Source organism: Rhinopithecus bieti, unplaced genomic scaffold (assembly GCF_001698545.2).
Source record: "Rhinopithecus bieti isolate Rb0 unplaced genomic scaffold, ASM169854v2 scaffold_13342, whole genome shotgun sequence".
Classification (NCBI taxonomy): domain Eukaryota; kingdom Metazoa; phylum Chordata; class Mammalia; order Primates; family Cercopithecidae; genus Rhinopithecus; species Rhinopithecus bieti.
Window position 1 is genome coordinate 180446 of NW_016807690.1, and position 17078 is coordinate 197523.

Genomic DNA, 17078 nt, shown 5'->3' on the forward strand with positions numbered 1-17078 from the left:
GTTTTTTTAGTAGAGACGGGGTTTCACCGTGTTAGCCAGGGTGGTCTCGATCTCCTGACCTCGTGATCCGCCCGTCTCGGCCTCCCAAAGTGCTGGGATTACAGGCTTGAGCCACCGCGCCCGGCTATTTCCAAAATTTCTTGGGTCAGTCAGCATCTTTCCACACTGCCCCAGTGAGGTTGTTTTATGCACGTGTAATATAGTTAGATTATCTTGTTCCATATACATTTTTAAGTCAGCTTGTTCATTTCTATTTTAAAAAGGCTGCTGAGAATGTACATGTGGAATAATTGACATTTTAACAAGACTGAGTCCTCCAAATCAGTATATCTTGATATAACAAATTTTTCTCATGGGTGTTTTGTAATATTTATGTATGACATTAAATTGGTCCCTAATTATTTTATGTTTTCGTTCGTTCCTATTTTATGCTTACGACCCTGTTATAAATTGAATTTTTACATTTTGATTTACTTTTCAGTGTTTGCTGCTGGTACATAATTTGTGTGTGTGTGTGTGTGTGTGTGTGTGTGTGTAGCTAAATTTACTAAATTTTTAGCTTTAGTTGAGTTCTGGTAATTGCTTTGTGGATACCCTAGGGCTTTCTACGTAGACAATCATGTCCTCCCAAGGTACAGACGTTTTTGTATTTGTATGCCGTTTGTTTCTTGCCTTATCGCACTGCCTAAGACCTCCAGCAGAATTAAATAAAAGTACAGGTTGAGCATCCCTAATTCAAAAGTTTGAAATCCTAAATGCTTCAAAACTTTTTGAGCACTGACATGAGACAGTGATACCTTTGCTTTCTGATGGTTTAATGTATACAAACTTTGTTTCATGAACAAAATTATTCAAAATATTGTACAAAATTACCATCAGATATAAGGTACATATGAAATGTAAATGAATTTCATGTTTAGACTTGGATCGCATCCCTAGGAATATCTCATTATGTATTTATAAAATCTGAAAAAGTAAAAAATGCAAAATGCTTTTGGTTCCAAGCATTTTAGAAAAGGGAAACTCAATCCATAATGAAAGAAAACATTTTTGCTTATTCCTAATTTCAGATCAGGTTGTGAGGCTGTCTTAAGATATGATGTTAGCCGTAGGATTTTCGTAGATGCATTTTGTCAGGTGGAGAAAGTTCTCTTACAGTCCTAGTTTGCTGAAAGTTTTTGTCATAAATAAATATTAAACTTTGTCTAATTTTTCCTGTGTCTATTGAACTGATACTATTTTCTTCTTTATTTCATTAATATCTTGAATTACATTTTAAAATGTTAAATCAGTCTTTCATACTACTTGGAATAAACTCAACTTGTATTATTTAAATTTTTATATGTTGTTGGATTTGGTTTGCTATATTTTGTTAAATATTTTGTATCTATGTTCACAAATATTTTAATTTGTAGTTGGTTTTTTCTTTTTTTTTGTCATTTCTTTGCCACATTTGGAAGTCAAAGTTGTTTTGTCATTATATAACAGGTTAAGAGGTGATAATGCTCTGGAAAAGTTTGGGTAGGATTGGCTGAAATGTTTAGTAGAATTTGCTGCTGAAACTATCTGAATTTGGAGTTTTGTTTGCAGGAATTTTTTGATAATTTAACTTTTAAAATAGGAGGTATTCAGATTTTCTGTGTCATCTTGTGTCAGTTTTATAAATTTAGATTTTCAAGTACTTTCTCTTTCATCAAAATTGTCAAATTTATTGTCACAAAGTTATTTTAATGTTCACTTATTGTCTTTTAATTTATTTCGTGATATCCCCTCTGCTATTTTCTTTTAAAATATTTAAAACTATTTATTTACTTATTTAGTTTTCACTCTATTGCCCAACCTGGAGTGCAGTGGCATGATCTCAGCTCACTGTATCTCTGCCTCCCGAGTTCAAGCGATTCTCCAGTCTCAGCCTCCCAAGTAGCTGGGACTACAGGTGCCTGCCACCACGCCTGGCTAATTTTTATAATTTTAGTGGAGACAGGGTTTCACCATGTTGACCAGCCTGGTCTCAAATTCTTGGTCTCAAGTGATCCACCCGCCTCAGCCTCCCGAAGTGCTGGGTTATACAGATGTGAGCCACCACACCCGCCCCCCTCTGTCATTTTTCATACTGGTATTTTATAGTTTCTCTTTTCCTTAATATTCTTGGCAAATAATTTTTCAGTTCTATTAATTTTTTCTTGAAACTAACCTTTCTGTTGTCTCTTTTCTAATTCATTGATTTCTGTTATTATATCCTCTGTCTACTTATTTGGGACCTAATTTGTTTTTTATGTCCTCCTAGAGTCTTAATGAATAATCTTAAATTGATTTTAACCTTCTCTCTTTTATATATAAGTTTTAAATTATAGAGCTTTTCTAAGCACTGCTTTAGCTGTGTATCATAAAGTTTGGTATGTTATATTTTTATTGTCGTTTAGTTAGATGTATTTTCTTTTTTTTTTGAGGCGGAGTCTCGCTCTGTCACCTGGACTGGAGTGCAGTGACCAGATCTCAGCTCACTGCAAGCTCCGCCTCCTGGGTTCACGCCATTCTCCTGCCTCAGCCTCCTGAGTAGCTGGGACCACAGGCGCCCGCCACCTCGCCCGGCTAGTTTTGTATTTTAGTAGAGATGGGGTTTCACTGTGTTAGCCAGGATGGTCTCGATCTCCTGACCTTGTGATCCACCCGTCTCGGCCTCCCAAAGTGCTGGGATTACAGGCTTGAGCCACCGCGCCCGGCCTAGTTAGATGTACTTTCTAATTTTATTTTTGATTTGCTCTTTGATTCATGTATTATTTATAAATGTACTATTTGATTGAAAATATTTGGCGATTTTTTTCAAATAGCTTGGTCATTTCCAATTTAATGGCAGGAGAGAATATTCTGTAAGATTTTGAAATTTTCAGTGAATTGAGACTTCTCAGCCAAGCATATAATCTATTTTGATGGCTGTTTAATTTGTACTCAGAAAGAGAATGTATTCTGTAGTTGTTAGATTTCGTGGTCTACACATGTCAACTAAATGAAGTTAGTTAATAATAATGTTCAGATATCTGTATCCTCACTAATTTTTTGTGTATTTGCTTAATCAATTACTGAGAGGGGGTGTTCACATTTCTAATATTTGGACTTGTCTATTTTTTCAGTTTTGTCAGTTTTCTTCATGTATTTTATTGCTTTGTTTTTAGGGACATGAGTTGTTAGGAGTTTTATGTCTTCCTGATGAATTAGCCCGTTTATTATTATGAACTGTTCCTCTATTTATGCAGTATTCCTTCACTTGAAGCCTATTCTCTATGATATTAATATAGTAAGTTCCTATTTTTTTATATTGAATGTCTTCACTATGTATCTTTCCATTCTTTTCTTTAAGTGCGTGTTTTGTACAAAACATATAGTTGGGTATTTTTTTTTAATCCAACTTGACCATTCCTGTCTTTAGTTATAGTGTTTGGCCCATTTATATTTAATGTAACTATTGATATAATTTGGTTTAGTCTGTCATTTTTCTGTTTGTCCCATTTGATTTTTATTCTACAGCTCCTCCTTCTCTTCTTTGGAGTGATTGAATTTTCTTTAGTATCCTATTTTAATATCTCTATTGACTTTTTACCTACACCTCTTTTAATTATTATTATTTTTAAATTTTTTGTTTTTAGAGACAGGGTCTGACTCTGTCACCAAGTTGAAGTGCAGTGGTATGATCATAGCTCACTGCAACCTCTGCTTCCCAGGCTCAAGTGATTCTCCAGCCTCAGCCTCCTGAGAAGCCAGGACTACAGGTGCATATCACCACTCTTGACTTATTATTGTGATTATTTTAGTGGTTGCTTTAGGGACTGCAATATGCATCCTTAATTTATCACAGTCTAGAGTTAATATTGTATGATTTTTACATACAGTGTTATAATCCTGTATCCACATTGTTTCATTTATCCTCCTGTCCTATGTGGGAGTTTTGCCTTATATATTACATCTATATGTGTTACAAAACCTGCATACAGTGTTAGAATTTTTGCCTTAAGCAGTGTCTTAGTGAAATCGGGGAAGAAGGTATACAATATATATAGTTTAAATGTATTCACACATTTAATGATGGTTTTCTTTCTGTAATTCTAAATGTCCATCTGGTGTTACTCCTTTTCAACATGGCAATAATTTCTCTCCATTTTTATTCCACCTTAATTTTGAAGGATATTTTTGCTGTATGTGTAATTCTGGGTAGGTAGTTTTTTATTTTCTTTCAACCTTTTCAATGCGTCATTCCATTGTTTTCTAGTTTCCATTGTTATTACGAGACATCCACCACTATTATAGCTGTTCCTCTATATATAAAGTGTCATTTGTCTACAGTAGCTTTCAGATTTTCTGTTTATTTTTGATTTTTAACAGTTTGACTGCAGTATACGTAATTGTGATCTTTGCATTTGTCTTGCTTGGAGTTTTCTGAGCTTCTTGTATTAGTACATTTGTTTTTAACCAATAATTGGGAAATTTTCAGCCAACATATCTTCAAATATTTTTTGCTCCCCAATTCTTTATGCTCCTTTTCTTCTGGGACTCAACTTACTCATATGTTGGACAGCTTAATAAGGTCTCACAGATCATTGAGGTTCTACTCATTTTTAGAAAACTTATTCTCTGTTACTCAGGTAGGGTAATTTAAATTAGCTTTCTTTATCTTTAGATCATCTTACTAGTTTCTGGTGATAGCATTTTCTGTTGACTGTGCACATGTTTTTTTCCTATTCTCATGTTCAGTTATTTTATTTTACTGTTACTGATTGTATAGGATACCATGTATTAAGTCTGAATCATGTCCTCTTCCTTTAAAAGGTGTTAAGTTCTATTTTGGCAGTCAGTTAAATTATTGGCAGATCCTTGTAGTTTTGCCAGGATTGGTATAATTCTCTCTTACAGCAAGTCTATTTCAGTTTTGAATTTAGTTTTAGGATATACTCCCTGCCTCTGGGGCTTAGTCTTATAAGAACAGCCTTTTGAGTTCTGAGGCACTCAGTAAGTTCTCTTCACCCGGGTTTGGTTGGATTTCTAACGTGTTTCAGCATTGCATAGCCTCTGGTATTGCTCGCTATCTATCTCCTACTGCTGTAGCAGGCAATGTTTGTGGGACTCACTCTATCTTACCCTGTGCATGTGCTCCCCAGTCTTTGGCCAAGGACCTGTAGTGAATGCTCATGCGCGTATGTAAAGTCTCTCCTTTTCATAGTTCCCTCTGAAAGAAGGAACTCTGGGAACACCATTCTCAGAATGTAGATTCATTCTCTTGGTGTCCCGCTATCAAATCTCACAGGACAGTAACACTGTGTATGTGTTAAGTGCATAGCATTGGGTTTACTGAAATGCTGATGTGGTTGTGTTGGTGTGTAGTTTTCAAATAAAAATTCCCTCTTAAAACACAGCTGGACGCGGTGGCTCACGCCTGTAATCCTAGCATTTCGGGAGGCTGAGACGGGTGGATCACGAGGTCAGGAGTTCGAGACCACCCTGGCCAAGATGGTAAAACACTGTCTCTACTAAAATTACAAAAATTAGCCAGGCATGGCGGCAGGCACCTATAATCTCAGCTACTTGGGAGGCTGAGGCAGGAGAATTGCTTGAACCCGGAGGTTGCAGTGAGCCGAGATCGTGCCACTGCACTCCAGCCTGGGTGACAGAGCAAGACTCCGTCTTAAAAAAAAAAAAAAAGAAAGAAAACACTTTAGGGTTAGAATCATCAGAAATCTAATATTGATAAAACTTAAATAATTCTGTCTAGATCAATTAAAATTGTTGAGTCTGCTTATGGATGGAAGAAATCTTTGAAAAATTTAAAATTCTAACACATTTTTTTCAATTTTGCTGTCTCTGGATTTCCCTAATGTTCCTCTCCCATAATCCTTTCTATTCTTATATTCCAATGTGCTTTTAAGTAATACTACCAAGAGGATAAGCTAACAGAAACTGAGATAAATTTTATTTTATTTTAAACAGAAGAAAGGAAAAGGGGTTACATTTTTATAAATATCTATAAATATAGAAGGATAGGCAAACTTCCAAATAAATAAATAAATATTGCCACATGATGAGGGATATAAGAAATTGTAGGAACTATTATGGCTTTGCCATAAAGAAAGCCCCTGATGGGAGTGTTAAGTTTGTGAGATTACAACCAGTTTTCCACCAAAATCCTTTTGGGATCTTTCACTGGGGAGCCTCCAATAGCTATTATGCAGGATAATATTTCCAACAGGAAATGAAAACAGAAATATTAAAATATTTGCCATGCATGACTATATACTATTATACATAGTTTTACTGTTTCAGAATAGGAACCAATCCTTCAAGTTCAGCTTAAAACCATCAGGTAAAAACAGTTGCCCAATGTTTCTCTGATAACTAGAAAGAATAGATCAAAGTATAAGGTTAGTACGTGATGGCAATGAGAAAAAAAAATGGTGACTGGGAAGAAGCTGTTGTTGAATCGACTTTGCTTGTTAATATTCTGTCCTTTAGGTGGTCTTTTAAAGAGAGGTAGGAAAATGGAGTCCTCTTACAGGAAGAGCCGCAGTAATGGGGTAAGGCTGGGCTGAGAGCTGACCGTCAGGCCCGCCTGCCTGGTGCTCCTCTGCGCCTCTACTGCTTGCTCTGGAAGCTTTGTTTCCTCCAGATAGCACTGGTGCTCCTGGGACTGAAAGCCGACTTCATCTAAGGCACCAAGAATTTCGAAGGGGGTTGAGACCCAGATGTGTCAGCCTAGGAGTGTTTTAACTAATCCAAGAGCCACTGCTGCTGCAGAGCCCTAGAGACCACAGTCAAGAACCTGACCACGTGGTTGCTTTTTCATAACTTCTATAACATACCCCCTGATTACTGGATTTCTTTCCCCTGAGTCCTTGATAACACTTCATTTAGAGGAAAGCACACGGTTTTCAGTCCACAGAAAACCTAACCCAGAGCAGCCCCAGTCTCTCAAGGCCCCTTCTCAGTCACATTTTGTAGTTTGTTCAGAATGGATTCCTACTCAACCTGGAAGTAGAGCCTGAATTAAATGCCTCTTAGGAGAGTTGGAATTTATTTCCATTTTGAAAAGCAAATCCTAGCAGGGTAGATTTTCGTGAGCCAATATAAAAGCTATTCCTTAGACTACATTTTCAAAAACCAGAGATGGGGCCAAAAGGTGAGGCTGTATCATGAGCCACTTGGGAACAGAGCGGGGCCATTCTGGGCCCTCTGGCTGTGGCTGCAGAGAGGGAGACAGCGAGACACAGGGTGCTCACCCTGTAGAGAGGCTGTTTTCTATTATGATTCCTGTCTCAGTCCAGCAAGCATCAAGTCTAGTTGTCCAGTTTTCACCAGCCTACCACCGGTCTTTTGACAGCTCTTCCCCAGAGATGCTCCAGGAAGAACGAAGGCTTGAAAGTAGTGTTTTCATCAACTTGCCCCATTCAGCTGTTAAGGCTTGCACACTCAAATGGCAGTGGGATTGGGGCATGTAACATAAATGCACAGGGCAGTGGGGAAGCTTCTGGGATCTCTGGCTCGCCTCTTCTCCCACACCTTCCAAGTCCTGAGCTCAGGTACCCACTGCTTTTCTTTTTGCTTAAAGGTGGTAAAGAAGAGAGGCACAGGGAAGAGAAATATGTTGGGAGAGACCCCTTCTCTCTACCTTCATGAAGGGGAAATTTCTAGTTTACCTGTTGGGGTTTCCTATTCGGAAAGGTGTTCTATGGAGTGAGGAAGGTGGTGAAACCCCATGACTTGGGCCTCCAAGGTTGCTTCTCACAGGACCTGCTGTGGAAGGGACCCCAGAGAAGCAGCAAATTCCATACATTGCCCCTGTCACCTTTCCCATCCTGGGAACGTCAAGGGAGCCGGTCCTTGGGAAGAGCTGCTATGCTGAGGGATGGGTTAAAGAGGGTGCCCTTCCAGCGACCCTAGATGAACTTGGGGAAGGAGCGGCAGCCTTCCGGGCCCGTTCCCCCAGCGTGCGTGTTCACCCGACCGCCCCTGACCACCCCTAACGGGTCGCTGGCCACCGGGCTGTTGTCCTCGGCGCTCGGGAGCTCCTGTGAGCAGGAGGCCGGGGCCGGGGTCATCCGGGCCCGGGGCTTCAGCACGTTCAGGGGGTCCCGCTCCGAGTCGTCCTCGGCGCTCCGGGTGTGCCGCCGTGGTCTGGGGGTGTTGAAGTGAATGAGGGGGATCTCGTTCCTCCGGGACAGGAACTGGGAGTAGGGGGGTGGGTTCATGCCTGGCAGGAAGGCCGTCTTCACCCGGCCCAGACTGACCAAGAAGTGATGCTGAGGAGAGTGGTAGACGTCGTAGCCGTTTTCCAGCGTCCGGTGTCGGAACCTGCAGTTCTCCGGGTTGAAATAGTGCTGGAAGAGCAAGAGCGAGCCACGTGAAGGCTGGTCCGTGGGGCCCACCCACCCCCAGCTCCTCCTGGGGCCACACGCTTGTGCCAGCCGGCCTGTAGCCCTGAAGTGCTGAGGGCGTCGAGCCTTCACCCCTTTGTTCCCTGCTGGGGTCAAGTGGTTTTGATGAATGCTCAAGCCCTGACTATAGTTCCCCCTTTCAGAGACTAGACTACTGGGGCTCCGCTTACTGCCTGGAGGCCCGGGCTGGCCTGGCCTGTGGTTTTCCTGGAGTAGGCACCACCTCCTCCTTCCCGCCCTCTACCTCTTCCAAGTCTCTGCTGGCTGAAAATTGGCTTGGGTTTGTCTCCTTACTGGAGAAAGGAGAGGGGATTGAGTTTATAGGGTCAAACATGAATGAGGGCACTGATGGGATTGGAGACATGAACTTTGCTGACAAATGAGCTGGGTTTGAATCCTCTACCACTAGTACTGGGTTCTACTGAGTGCCCCACGAAGGCCTTTGCATGTTATTTCTTTTAATCCTCAAACTCCGCAAAGTAAGCAGTTTAAAGACCAGGACTGTCTACATGCCTAGATGGGTTCAAGAGATGTTTAGTTAGTTACCTATATTTCAATAGTTGTTCAACTGATTTTTTTTTCCCCCTACTCTAGCCAGACACTATTGTAGGGGCTGGGATGTAGCAGAAAGCCAAACAGAAAGTCTCTGTTCTTGTGGAGTTTCTCGTGGGCAAGAGTGGTGGTAAGAGAATCCTGAGATAAGCAGTCCTACTATTTTACTATCTCAAAATCCTCAAAAAGAGGCCAACAGCCTTTAGTTTGGGAAGTCCTTTGCTTACCAATCTGAATGAATAGCGATCACAATTGGGGCAGGAGTTAATTAAAAGTCTTTAACTGGAGGGAGATTCACAGGTCACGTGGTCTATTCCACTTCACTTTTTCCAAGTGAAAATGCTGAAGTTTGGAGAAGTGAGGAGATTTACCTAAAGTCACAGCTAGTCCCAGAACCAAGAAGACACCAATGGCTTTTCACCCTTTCTAATGTACTTAACAGTGTGAATTGACATGACTCGAGGACCTGCGACTACATACCAGGGCCTGTGCTAGATCCAAAAACGGGTTCCAGTGGGCAGTGCAGACTAGGGGCTGAGAGCCTGGATCTGGAGCCAGACTACCTAAGTTCAAACCCCAGCTATTAAACCTGAACATTCAATACCTGGACCGCATGAAGTATCAGTGGAAACAGGTATTGAATCAGTGGAAACCAGGGTACACTGCATATGGAATTGTTAAGCTAGAAAAATCTATGTCCTGTCAAAGAAATTAGGTTAATTGTTTGCATATGGTGACCAACACAAAAAAGAAACTCACTGATCCAAAAATGTTGCCTCTGAAATCCATGCAGAGGTATCTTCTGCTCATCACACCTGTAATCACCACAAAGCCAGCATCCTCTGATCTGATCATCAGGGCACCTATGGAGAAAACCAGGCAGGGCAGACTCGTTGAGCATCCAGTTCCCACCTTCATGAAACCTCCCTGGATTGATTTTTAAGGGTGATGATGACTTCAACACCCCTAAATCCAGCCTCATTTCTACATATTCAGCATTGCTTGTGACATTCTCTCTTGCCCCCAGCACACATGCAGTCATTCACCTCCTGCTTCATCTTGCTGCCTGTATGGGGCAGTCTGAGCTCCTGGTATTCTTCTACCTGTGCTGAACACACGTTTCTCTCTCTCTACCTATTTTCCCTTTTGCCTTACTAATGCCTTTGAATGTTTCTGGTGATAGTCACATTCTTCCATGCCTTCTATTTTGTGATTTTTATATCTATGCTGAGATGTCTTTCAAGGATCCAGCTTGTCCACAGAGTCTGATTCTCCACCTGGATGTCTGTGTAATCGTCTAATACTAATCAGTCAACATCCAGTATGTGTACAGAGTGATGTTAGAGTTGATCTCCCTCTTCCTTCTCTACTTACTGAAGTCACTCGTTCTTCAAGACCAGGCTCAGGCGTCACCATCTCTATGAAGACTTTCCTCATCCTTCCATTCAAAATCAGTTGTTCTTTCTTCTCAGCTCCTCAGGACAGTGCCTTCGCCTCTGTTACAGCATGTATTCCATTTACCTTGCTTTAACTGAGTCTACCTATCTAGCGCCTTCCTTAGAGTGAGCTACTTAGGAGCAGAGGGCGTAACTGTTTATGTTGAATCAATACCAGTGATGGATGGAATTTTCTTCTTGGGCTTTTCTTGGGTTGGTTCTTTGTCATTTTCTCACTTGGTGGTGACTCCTCCAGGTGCCATCCCTCATGGACTTTCAGTGTCCCGTCTCAAAAGCTTGTCTCCCACAAGAGCCTGAAACCCATTCACATGACCTACCTCTTAAGTAATTGATAACGGCTTTAAGTGTGCTTTCTGTTTTGTGGCAAAGGCGCAATTAGACCATATACTCGTGTAGCATGAGTGATAATTCAGCAAGACTTCTCCCCCAAATGTTGTTTAATTACCTGACATTTTCTGTTAAAAATCATTACGTTAGGTCTTTGGGGCCACTTCCAGTTGCCTATCACAGAATTTCCAGGTGCATCTCATCTGACCTCATAGCCCCCAGGGAGGCAGCTAGAATCTCATGCAGGGATTCTAATTCCTCTTCTGCAACTGAAGCTTGGAGAGGTTGTAAATGCCCAATGTCTGTGCCTAGCAAGTGATGGAGCCTCCTGGGGATGATTTAAAGCCCAAAGCTCCTCTCCCATCCCATGCAGGCTCAATACAAGGACCTTTGAGGAAAATAAGCAGCAATAATTCGATACTAGCTCAGTAGAAATCATGATAGGAACTGAAATTGGAATGACGTGGAACAGAGGGAATGAGGGTGGAGACAAGCCCCAGAAAGGTGAGAAAGGAAGAGGGCCAAAGAGAGAAGTTAATTTGTTTGAAAGTTTGGCTGAGGGGAAACTTGAGGGAAGCTTCCAGAAGGTGGACTGGGGTATGACAGGCACAAAGGATGCTTAAGTTCCTCCACAGTGGTGTCTGCCTATGTGTCTCAAATGTATGGCGAGTTTTGTGGTAAACCTTTGGAGAAACATAAGGAACGTGTGAGACATGGCTTTTGTTCTGGTGACTTTTCAGTGTAATTGGGAAAAAATTACATTTAGTAATGGTCTTTGAGTGGTTGCACTCTAAGCACTTTACATATTTTAAATTCTCAAAACAAATGTTATATTGTTAGTACTAATTATTATTAGTAGTAGTAGTAGTAGTAGTGGTAGCGGCAATATCCTAATTAAGTGATAAGGAAACTAAGGCAGGATTGAAACTCAGGTCAGAGACATCTTCTTCCTACTACCCCGTAGCAAGCCTCCAGCAGAAATCACTAAGAGTCTGCGAAGACAACATCAAATGCTAAAATACATGCTGCAGGCAGTGAGGACGAGTCACGGCACCGCTGAGGGCTCGGGGAAGAGGCACTGGGCCAGGCGCCAAGAACCAGGGAACTTGGATTTTGGTCCCAACTGTGCCACTTGCTGACCTTGCAGCCTTGGGCAACTTATTACTCTAGCCTCAGTTTCTTCAGCTGTGAAATAGAACAATAGCTGTCCTGCCTACTTCATAGGGTGATGATCAAATGGGATAATGGTGATAAAAGCGACTCGAAAGTGTCGCACAAACAGAGGACATCACGTGGCGTGTTCTGACCTGCTGTTTATGCCGGGCCCAGGCCTTGACAGGCGTGCTGGCCTGATGCTTGGGGTCAGTGTGGGCAGTGCGTATGGCCCACATGGTCCTGGTCTCCAGAGCCAGTCCCCCTAGAAAACCTCCGGCAGTGGTTGAGTCGCTGTGAGCAGCTGGAACAGAGGGACACAGACTCTTCCGTCAAACAACGTGAGTCAATGTGAAAGTGTAGAAAACGTGAGAGAGTCACGGTTTCTTTCCTTTGCGCTTTCAAAAGGCATTTTTCGCAGTCTGCACAGATTCACGGGAGAATTTTGCAGAAGGAAGGAACAAACCACTGACTGCCGGAGCCCCCCGCCCCGCCTGTTGGAGCTGAGCAGGCTGAATGGACTTAGCCTTCAGTGACGGAGCTGTCTGCTTGTGTGTGACCTTGGAGGACCGTGGGATTTGGGGTCAAGACGTCCTCTAGGTGTTTTACTACCTGTCTGACCTTCAGCCAGTTATTTAAGTTCTTTAACTCTCGTTTTTTCACATATAAAATGAGGATGGCAGAAACATTTACCTCATTTGGTCCTCTTGAAGACATAATGAGATAATGTTTTTATCTTTTAGAAAGTACTTCCTAAATGCTAGTAAGTTTTACTATTACCGCTTTGCCTCAACCTCTGCTTATACGAGTAGAAAATTATCTACTCCGTTCTACTCTTGTGGCCAGTAAGTGATAAATAAGATGAGAGTAGTGAAGTGCTTTGAGCACCTCAAAATAAAAATGTATGAAGAAGGCTTAAGGAGCCCAACGGTAACTCAGCTTCAAGTAAAGAAAGTTCCTGTGGGGAAGATGGAGGAAGTGAAAATATCAGGATCTAGGAAGTGATATTACCAGGGGCAATAAACATCTCTCTCTTGCTGGTTCCATATAATGAGGATAAAGGGGAGTCAGAGGATGGCCTTGTTCATGAAACAGGTGATAGGGACATCAGAGGGGTACCTGGCAGCAGAGCTTGTGAGTCCCAAGGGAGCTTGAAGAATCTGGTCGGCAGGAGATAATTTCATTTTGTCAAGTCCAATGACCCAAAGATGGGTCGTGCACTCAACTCTTAAGAATTTCTTACAGCAAAATAATAAGATGAACCAGAATTCACTAGAAATGGATAATTAGGAGGGGAAAAAACACGCCTCACATTTTAGGTTTCCATCAGTGGGAAAACATGGCTTTACAGTCACTGATGAGGTCATTACAAATCCTTCACCAGACATTTAATTAGTTGTGATTCTTATCTCCGTGCATTCATCTTTCCTCTTTCCTTTGGGTAACTTTTTTTGTTGTTGTTTTTTTTTTTTTGAGATGGAATCTCACTCTGTCGCCCAGGCTGGAGCACAGTGGTGTGATCTCGGCTCACTGCAACCTCCACCTCCTGGGTTCAAGCGATTCTCCTGCCTCAGCCTCCCAAGTAGCTGGGATTACAGGCACGCACCACCATGTCCAGCTAATTTTTGTATTTTTAATAGAAACGGAGTTTCCCCATGTTGGCCAGGCTGGTCTTTAACCCCTGACTTCAAGTGTTTCTCCTGCCTTGGCCTCCCAAGGTGCTGGGATTATATGCATGAGCCACTACGCCTGGCCTCTTTTGGGTAACTTTTAATTGTATTGTGTAATTTTTTTCCTGCACTTTTTCCCCCGTAATACACATGACAACTGATTGAACAGTACAAAAAGTTATCTACATAGACTAGGAAAAGCAGATCTCTCTCCCACTCCCCTGACCCTAAGTTCCCCTCCCTGTATTCACATTTAACTCTTTAAAGATGCAATGTTTAGCTAGTGCCTGTGTCTAAGAAAACAAAACCGTATTTCTGTTTTTAAAGATCTGAAGTCAGTTCCATTTGTTTTGCTGCTTCTCAGTCATTTTAATTCAACTATCACTCAGTGATCCCTTGGGGCCTGATACGCGGTGGGTTTTCAAGGAAAAACCTACAGTTCAGGCTGCCAGCCCAGGAGGTCGACTCTTCAGGTCTACTGTTCAGACTGCCAGCCCAGGAGGTCGACTCTTCACACTCACTCCCCACCGTAGCCAGCCTGTTCTGTTCTACCCTAATTCTTGTTCAGGAGGAAACGTCTTTAAGGAGTTCCTTTCAGCAATGGGATTCCAGGATTCGAGAAAAGTTGTATAAACATTCTCTAGTTGGATGCCACCCTTTCCATCTAAGAGAATCAAAATAATTTACCATAATCTACTATTCTGCATTTTAAATCACATACAGTCTTGAATTAGGGTAAGAGTGGCCCCTCCATGAGAGGTGCAAAATTGCATTTCCTAAAAGTCTGGTAGTGAGCTGGCTGACAAGGCAGGACGGCAGACCACAAGGTCCTTGAAGGGTTGTGTCTTACTTTTCAGTCACAGAGCTTGATAGAATGCCAGGCACATCGTAGATCCTGTTAAATATCCATTGAATAAAATGAACAACACTTTGGGTTCATCAAGTATATCCAGATTTAACTGAAATTTTTGCCACGAGACTCAAACTTGGTTTCCAAGATGTTGACTCCTGAGTCTTACTATATCCTCTAGAGTTCTGGAACCTGTTTGGTATTCGGAGAGAACTTTTCTCTCTCCTTTTATCTCCTGTCAATATGCATCTAGCACTTGAGGAGGTTTAAACTGTCAATTTCGCTGGTCATATATCTTGCAACTTAATTTTGCATGTTATATATCTTGCAACCAGGTTTAAGGACCTTTGGTTCCTAGAAGAATAAATGCCTCACACACAGCAAGGTCACAGCAAAAATAATTAACTTATTACAACAATAAAAGGCAAATCATAATACCTATGTTTTCTTTAGTTAGAGATTGTCTAACTAATTTTTCTTTCCCTTAATTTGAGCTATATTGGATCAGTTTGCATTTTTCTGTATCCTTAGAGGTGTTTTCACATGTTTTTTAAAAATAGAAGATCCAGTCTCTTTCAATATCCCTGCTCCCACCACATTACCCCAATACAGGTGCACACAAAGTAGCCCTCATTTGAATCATTGCTAATGGATTGATTATTGTGGATTGTGATCCAATTCTCCACAAACCTGATCTTTAAAAACATTCCAGTTGTCTCATGTTGCCAAGAAGTTTCTAACTAGCTTGACTTGCTACTGACTGGACACCTCTCAGTTCCACAGAGAAGAATCACCATGCGTACTGGGTACCTGGGCACCTGAGTATCTGAAACAGCCTTTAAACCTGTTGGATGGATGGATGGATGGATGGATGCATGGACAAATGGATGGGTGGATGGGTTGTATACTTGGCCATTCTCGCCAAGACAACATACCTGGACAGTCTGTGTTTAATACATTTTTCTAAGAATTTTTATAAGGCCAGAATTGGAAAGAGCCCCCAGATTTATCTTTACAGTCTGGGTATGACCCAGGAATCTTCTTTCCAACCTGCCTAGTTAACCCAGCCTGAAGTCCAGGAGCTGAAACTTAGTGTCTGTTGATCTGCCTGGCTTCTTTTTCTCTTAGACTCCTTGCTTTTCTTTCAGTACATTTTCTGGATCTTTTGACGGGGCAAAGGGAATATGGCTACTACTGTGGGAAGGGTTTTAGTTAAAACGAAAAGTATGCATGTTAGAAAAACCAGCAAATACTAATTAGGAGAGTGACAGAATCTTCCCCTAAGATTTACATACACACACACACACACTCAGAGAGAGAGAGAGACAATAAGTGGTTCCTGGGCAGAAAGCTTGGAGGGTTGGATTAGCCCTCCAGTCTAGTCCCCAACCTCCCCAAGCCCCCTGTAGATGGACAACAGGGGCGCTCCCCTTCTTCCCAGCCTGAAGTCCTACTCACTGTAGATGGTCTGGTGGGGTGTGCCATCCACGTGGCCATTCTTGTGGATCTGCAGGTGGTAGCTGTTCCTGGCTGTGGCTGTGTACAGGTGGATCAGGCCACCCCAGCTGGAGCCGAGCAGTGGGGAGGCATTGGGATAGGCTCTGATGACGCTCATGCTGCAGACGCTGCACAAGGCACAGACCCAGAGCCTGAGGCGGGCCCCCAACATCACGCCCTGCTCTGAGTGGCTAGTGCTGAGATTGAAACCTGACACTCCTGTCGGGACTCTCCTGGCCCAGGCCTCACTGGCCTTTTCCTTCTCCCTTGCAAGTAGCTGGTGTGAGGATCCTAGACTGAATTCCCTCCTTTTTGCCATCAGACTTTTAAAGGGTAGCAGTGTGACATCAAACAGGAAAAACTCCACTGTCCACATCCTCTGTGTTGTAATCAGCCCATTGAAAGAAAGTGCAAAGACCCCGGAGGCGCACGGAAGGCACGTCGGTTCCAGACACACACACACCCCTCAATTTCAAGCCAACGCTCCAAAAAATGAATGACGCGTGGGCAAAAGTTATCTGCCACTCTGGGCTGTCTGTTGACCTGTCCCACTTCCATCAGGAAATGTGAAGGCAGCCAGCGGTTCCCAAAAAAAATCCAGCTTCAGTCAAGCAGTCAACCGACTCCTAGGCAATTAATCTCCCGTCGAGTTTACTTATTTTGGTTTTCTTTAAATTCCAATCAGCAAGTATGTATCCAGTGCTAAATCTACGAGCAGGATTCGGTGGGTAGCTTGTAGGATACAGAGATACATGACACCATCAGGCAGATGGCATCCTCTGAGAACCCCCAATTCATGAAAGATGGGAGCTGGGAGCAGGGGCACAAAAACCAAAGTTGCCATTTTGGGAAGATTTTGAAATGGAAGAGAAAGAAGCAAGGTCTTGAGGTCACTGAACATGCCAAGGTTCAATTTCTCAGCTTCCTTAGTTTGGACTATCGAGGGCAACTAAATGAGTAGTCTCTGCAGTAGTAAGGAGACCCGTTCAGAGACCTCATGGGGATTGGAAAGGCTGCTGGCTGAGCACCGGGGATCCAAGCCTCAGGACAGGGTGACCCCACATTTAGTGTCTACATGAGTGCTCAGCTTGGTGCTGGATGCCTGCCTGCAGATGCTGTTCACAGTGCGCCCTCTGGGAAGCTACACCTCATGTTG

The 17078-nt window shown here is 42.5% G+C and overlaps 1 protein-coding gene across 1 annotated transcript; it reads right to left on the reverse strand.

Annotated features, from left to right (window-relative positions):
• Positions 1-7129: 7129 nt before the first annotated feature.
• FGF23 (fibroblast growth factor 23) lies at positions 7130-16233 on the reverse strand. The gene is made up of 3 exons (XM_017883292.1): positions 15884-16233; positions 9729-9832; positions 7130-8360 (listed from the first exon to the last, which is right to left on the reverse strand). The coding sequence occupies exons 1-3, from the start codon at positions 16092-16094 to the stop codon at positions 7920-7922; spliced, it is 756 nt and encodes a 251-aa protein (XP_017738781.1). The 5' UTR covers positions 16095-16233; the 3' UTR covers positions 7130-7919.
• Between the last annotated feature and the right edge of the window lie 845 nt (positions 16234-17078).

Bases quoted from the DNA above. Each gene is read 5' to 3' on its own strand.
- FGF23 (XM_017883292.1), bottom strand. From the start codon at position 16,094: ATGTTGGGGGCCCGCCTCAGGCTCTGGGTCTGTGCCTTGTGCAGCGTC. The intron at 9,833-15,883 runs GTGAGTAGGACT...TTTTCTCCATAG, and splicing joins ACCCCACCAGACCATCTACA to GTGCCCTGATGATCAGATCA. The intron at 8,361-9,728 runs GTGAGTTTCTTT...TTGCTCTTCCAG, and splicing joins GAGGCAACATTTTTGGATCA to CACTATTTCAACCCGGAGAA.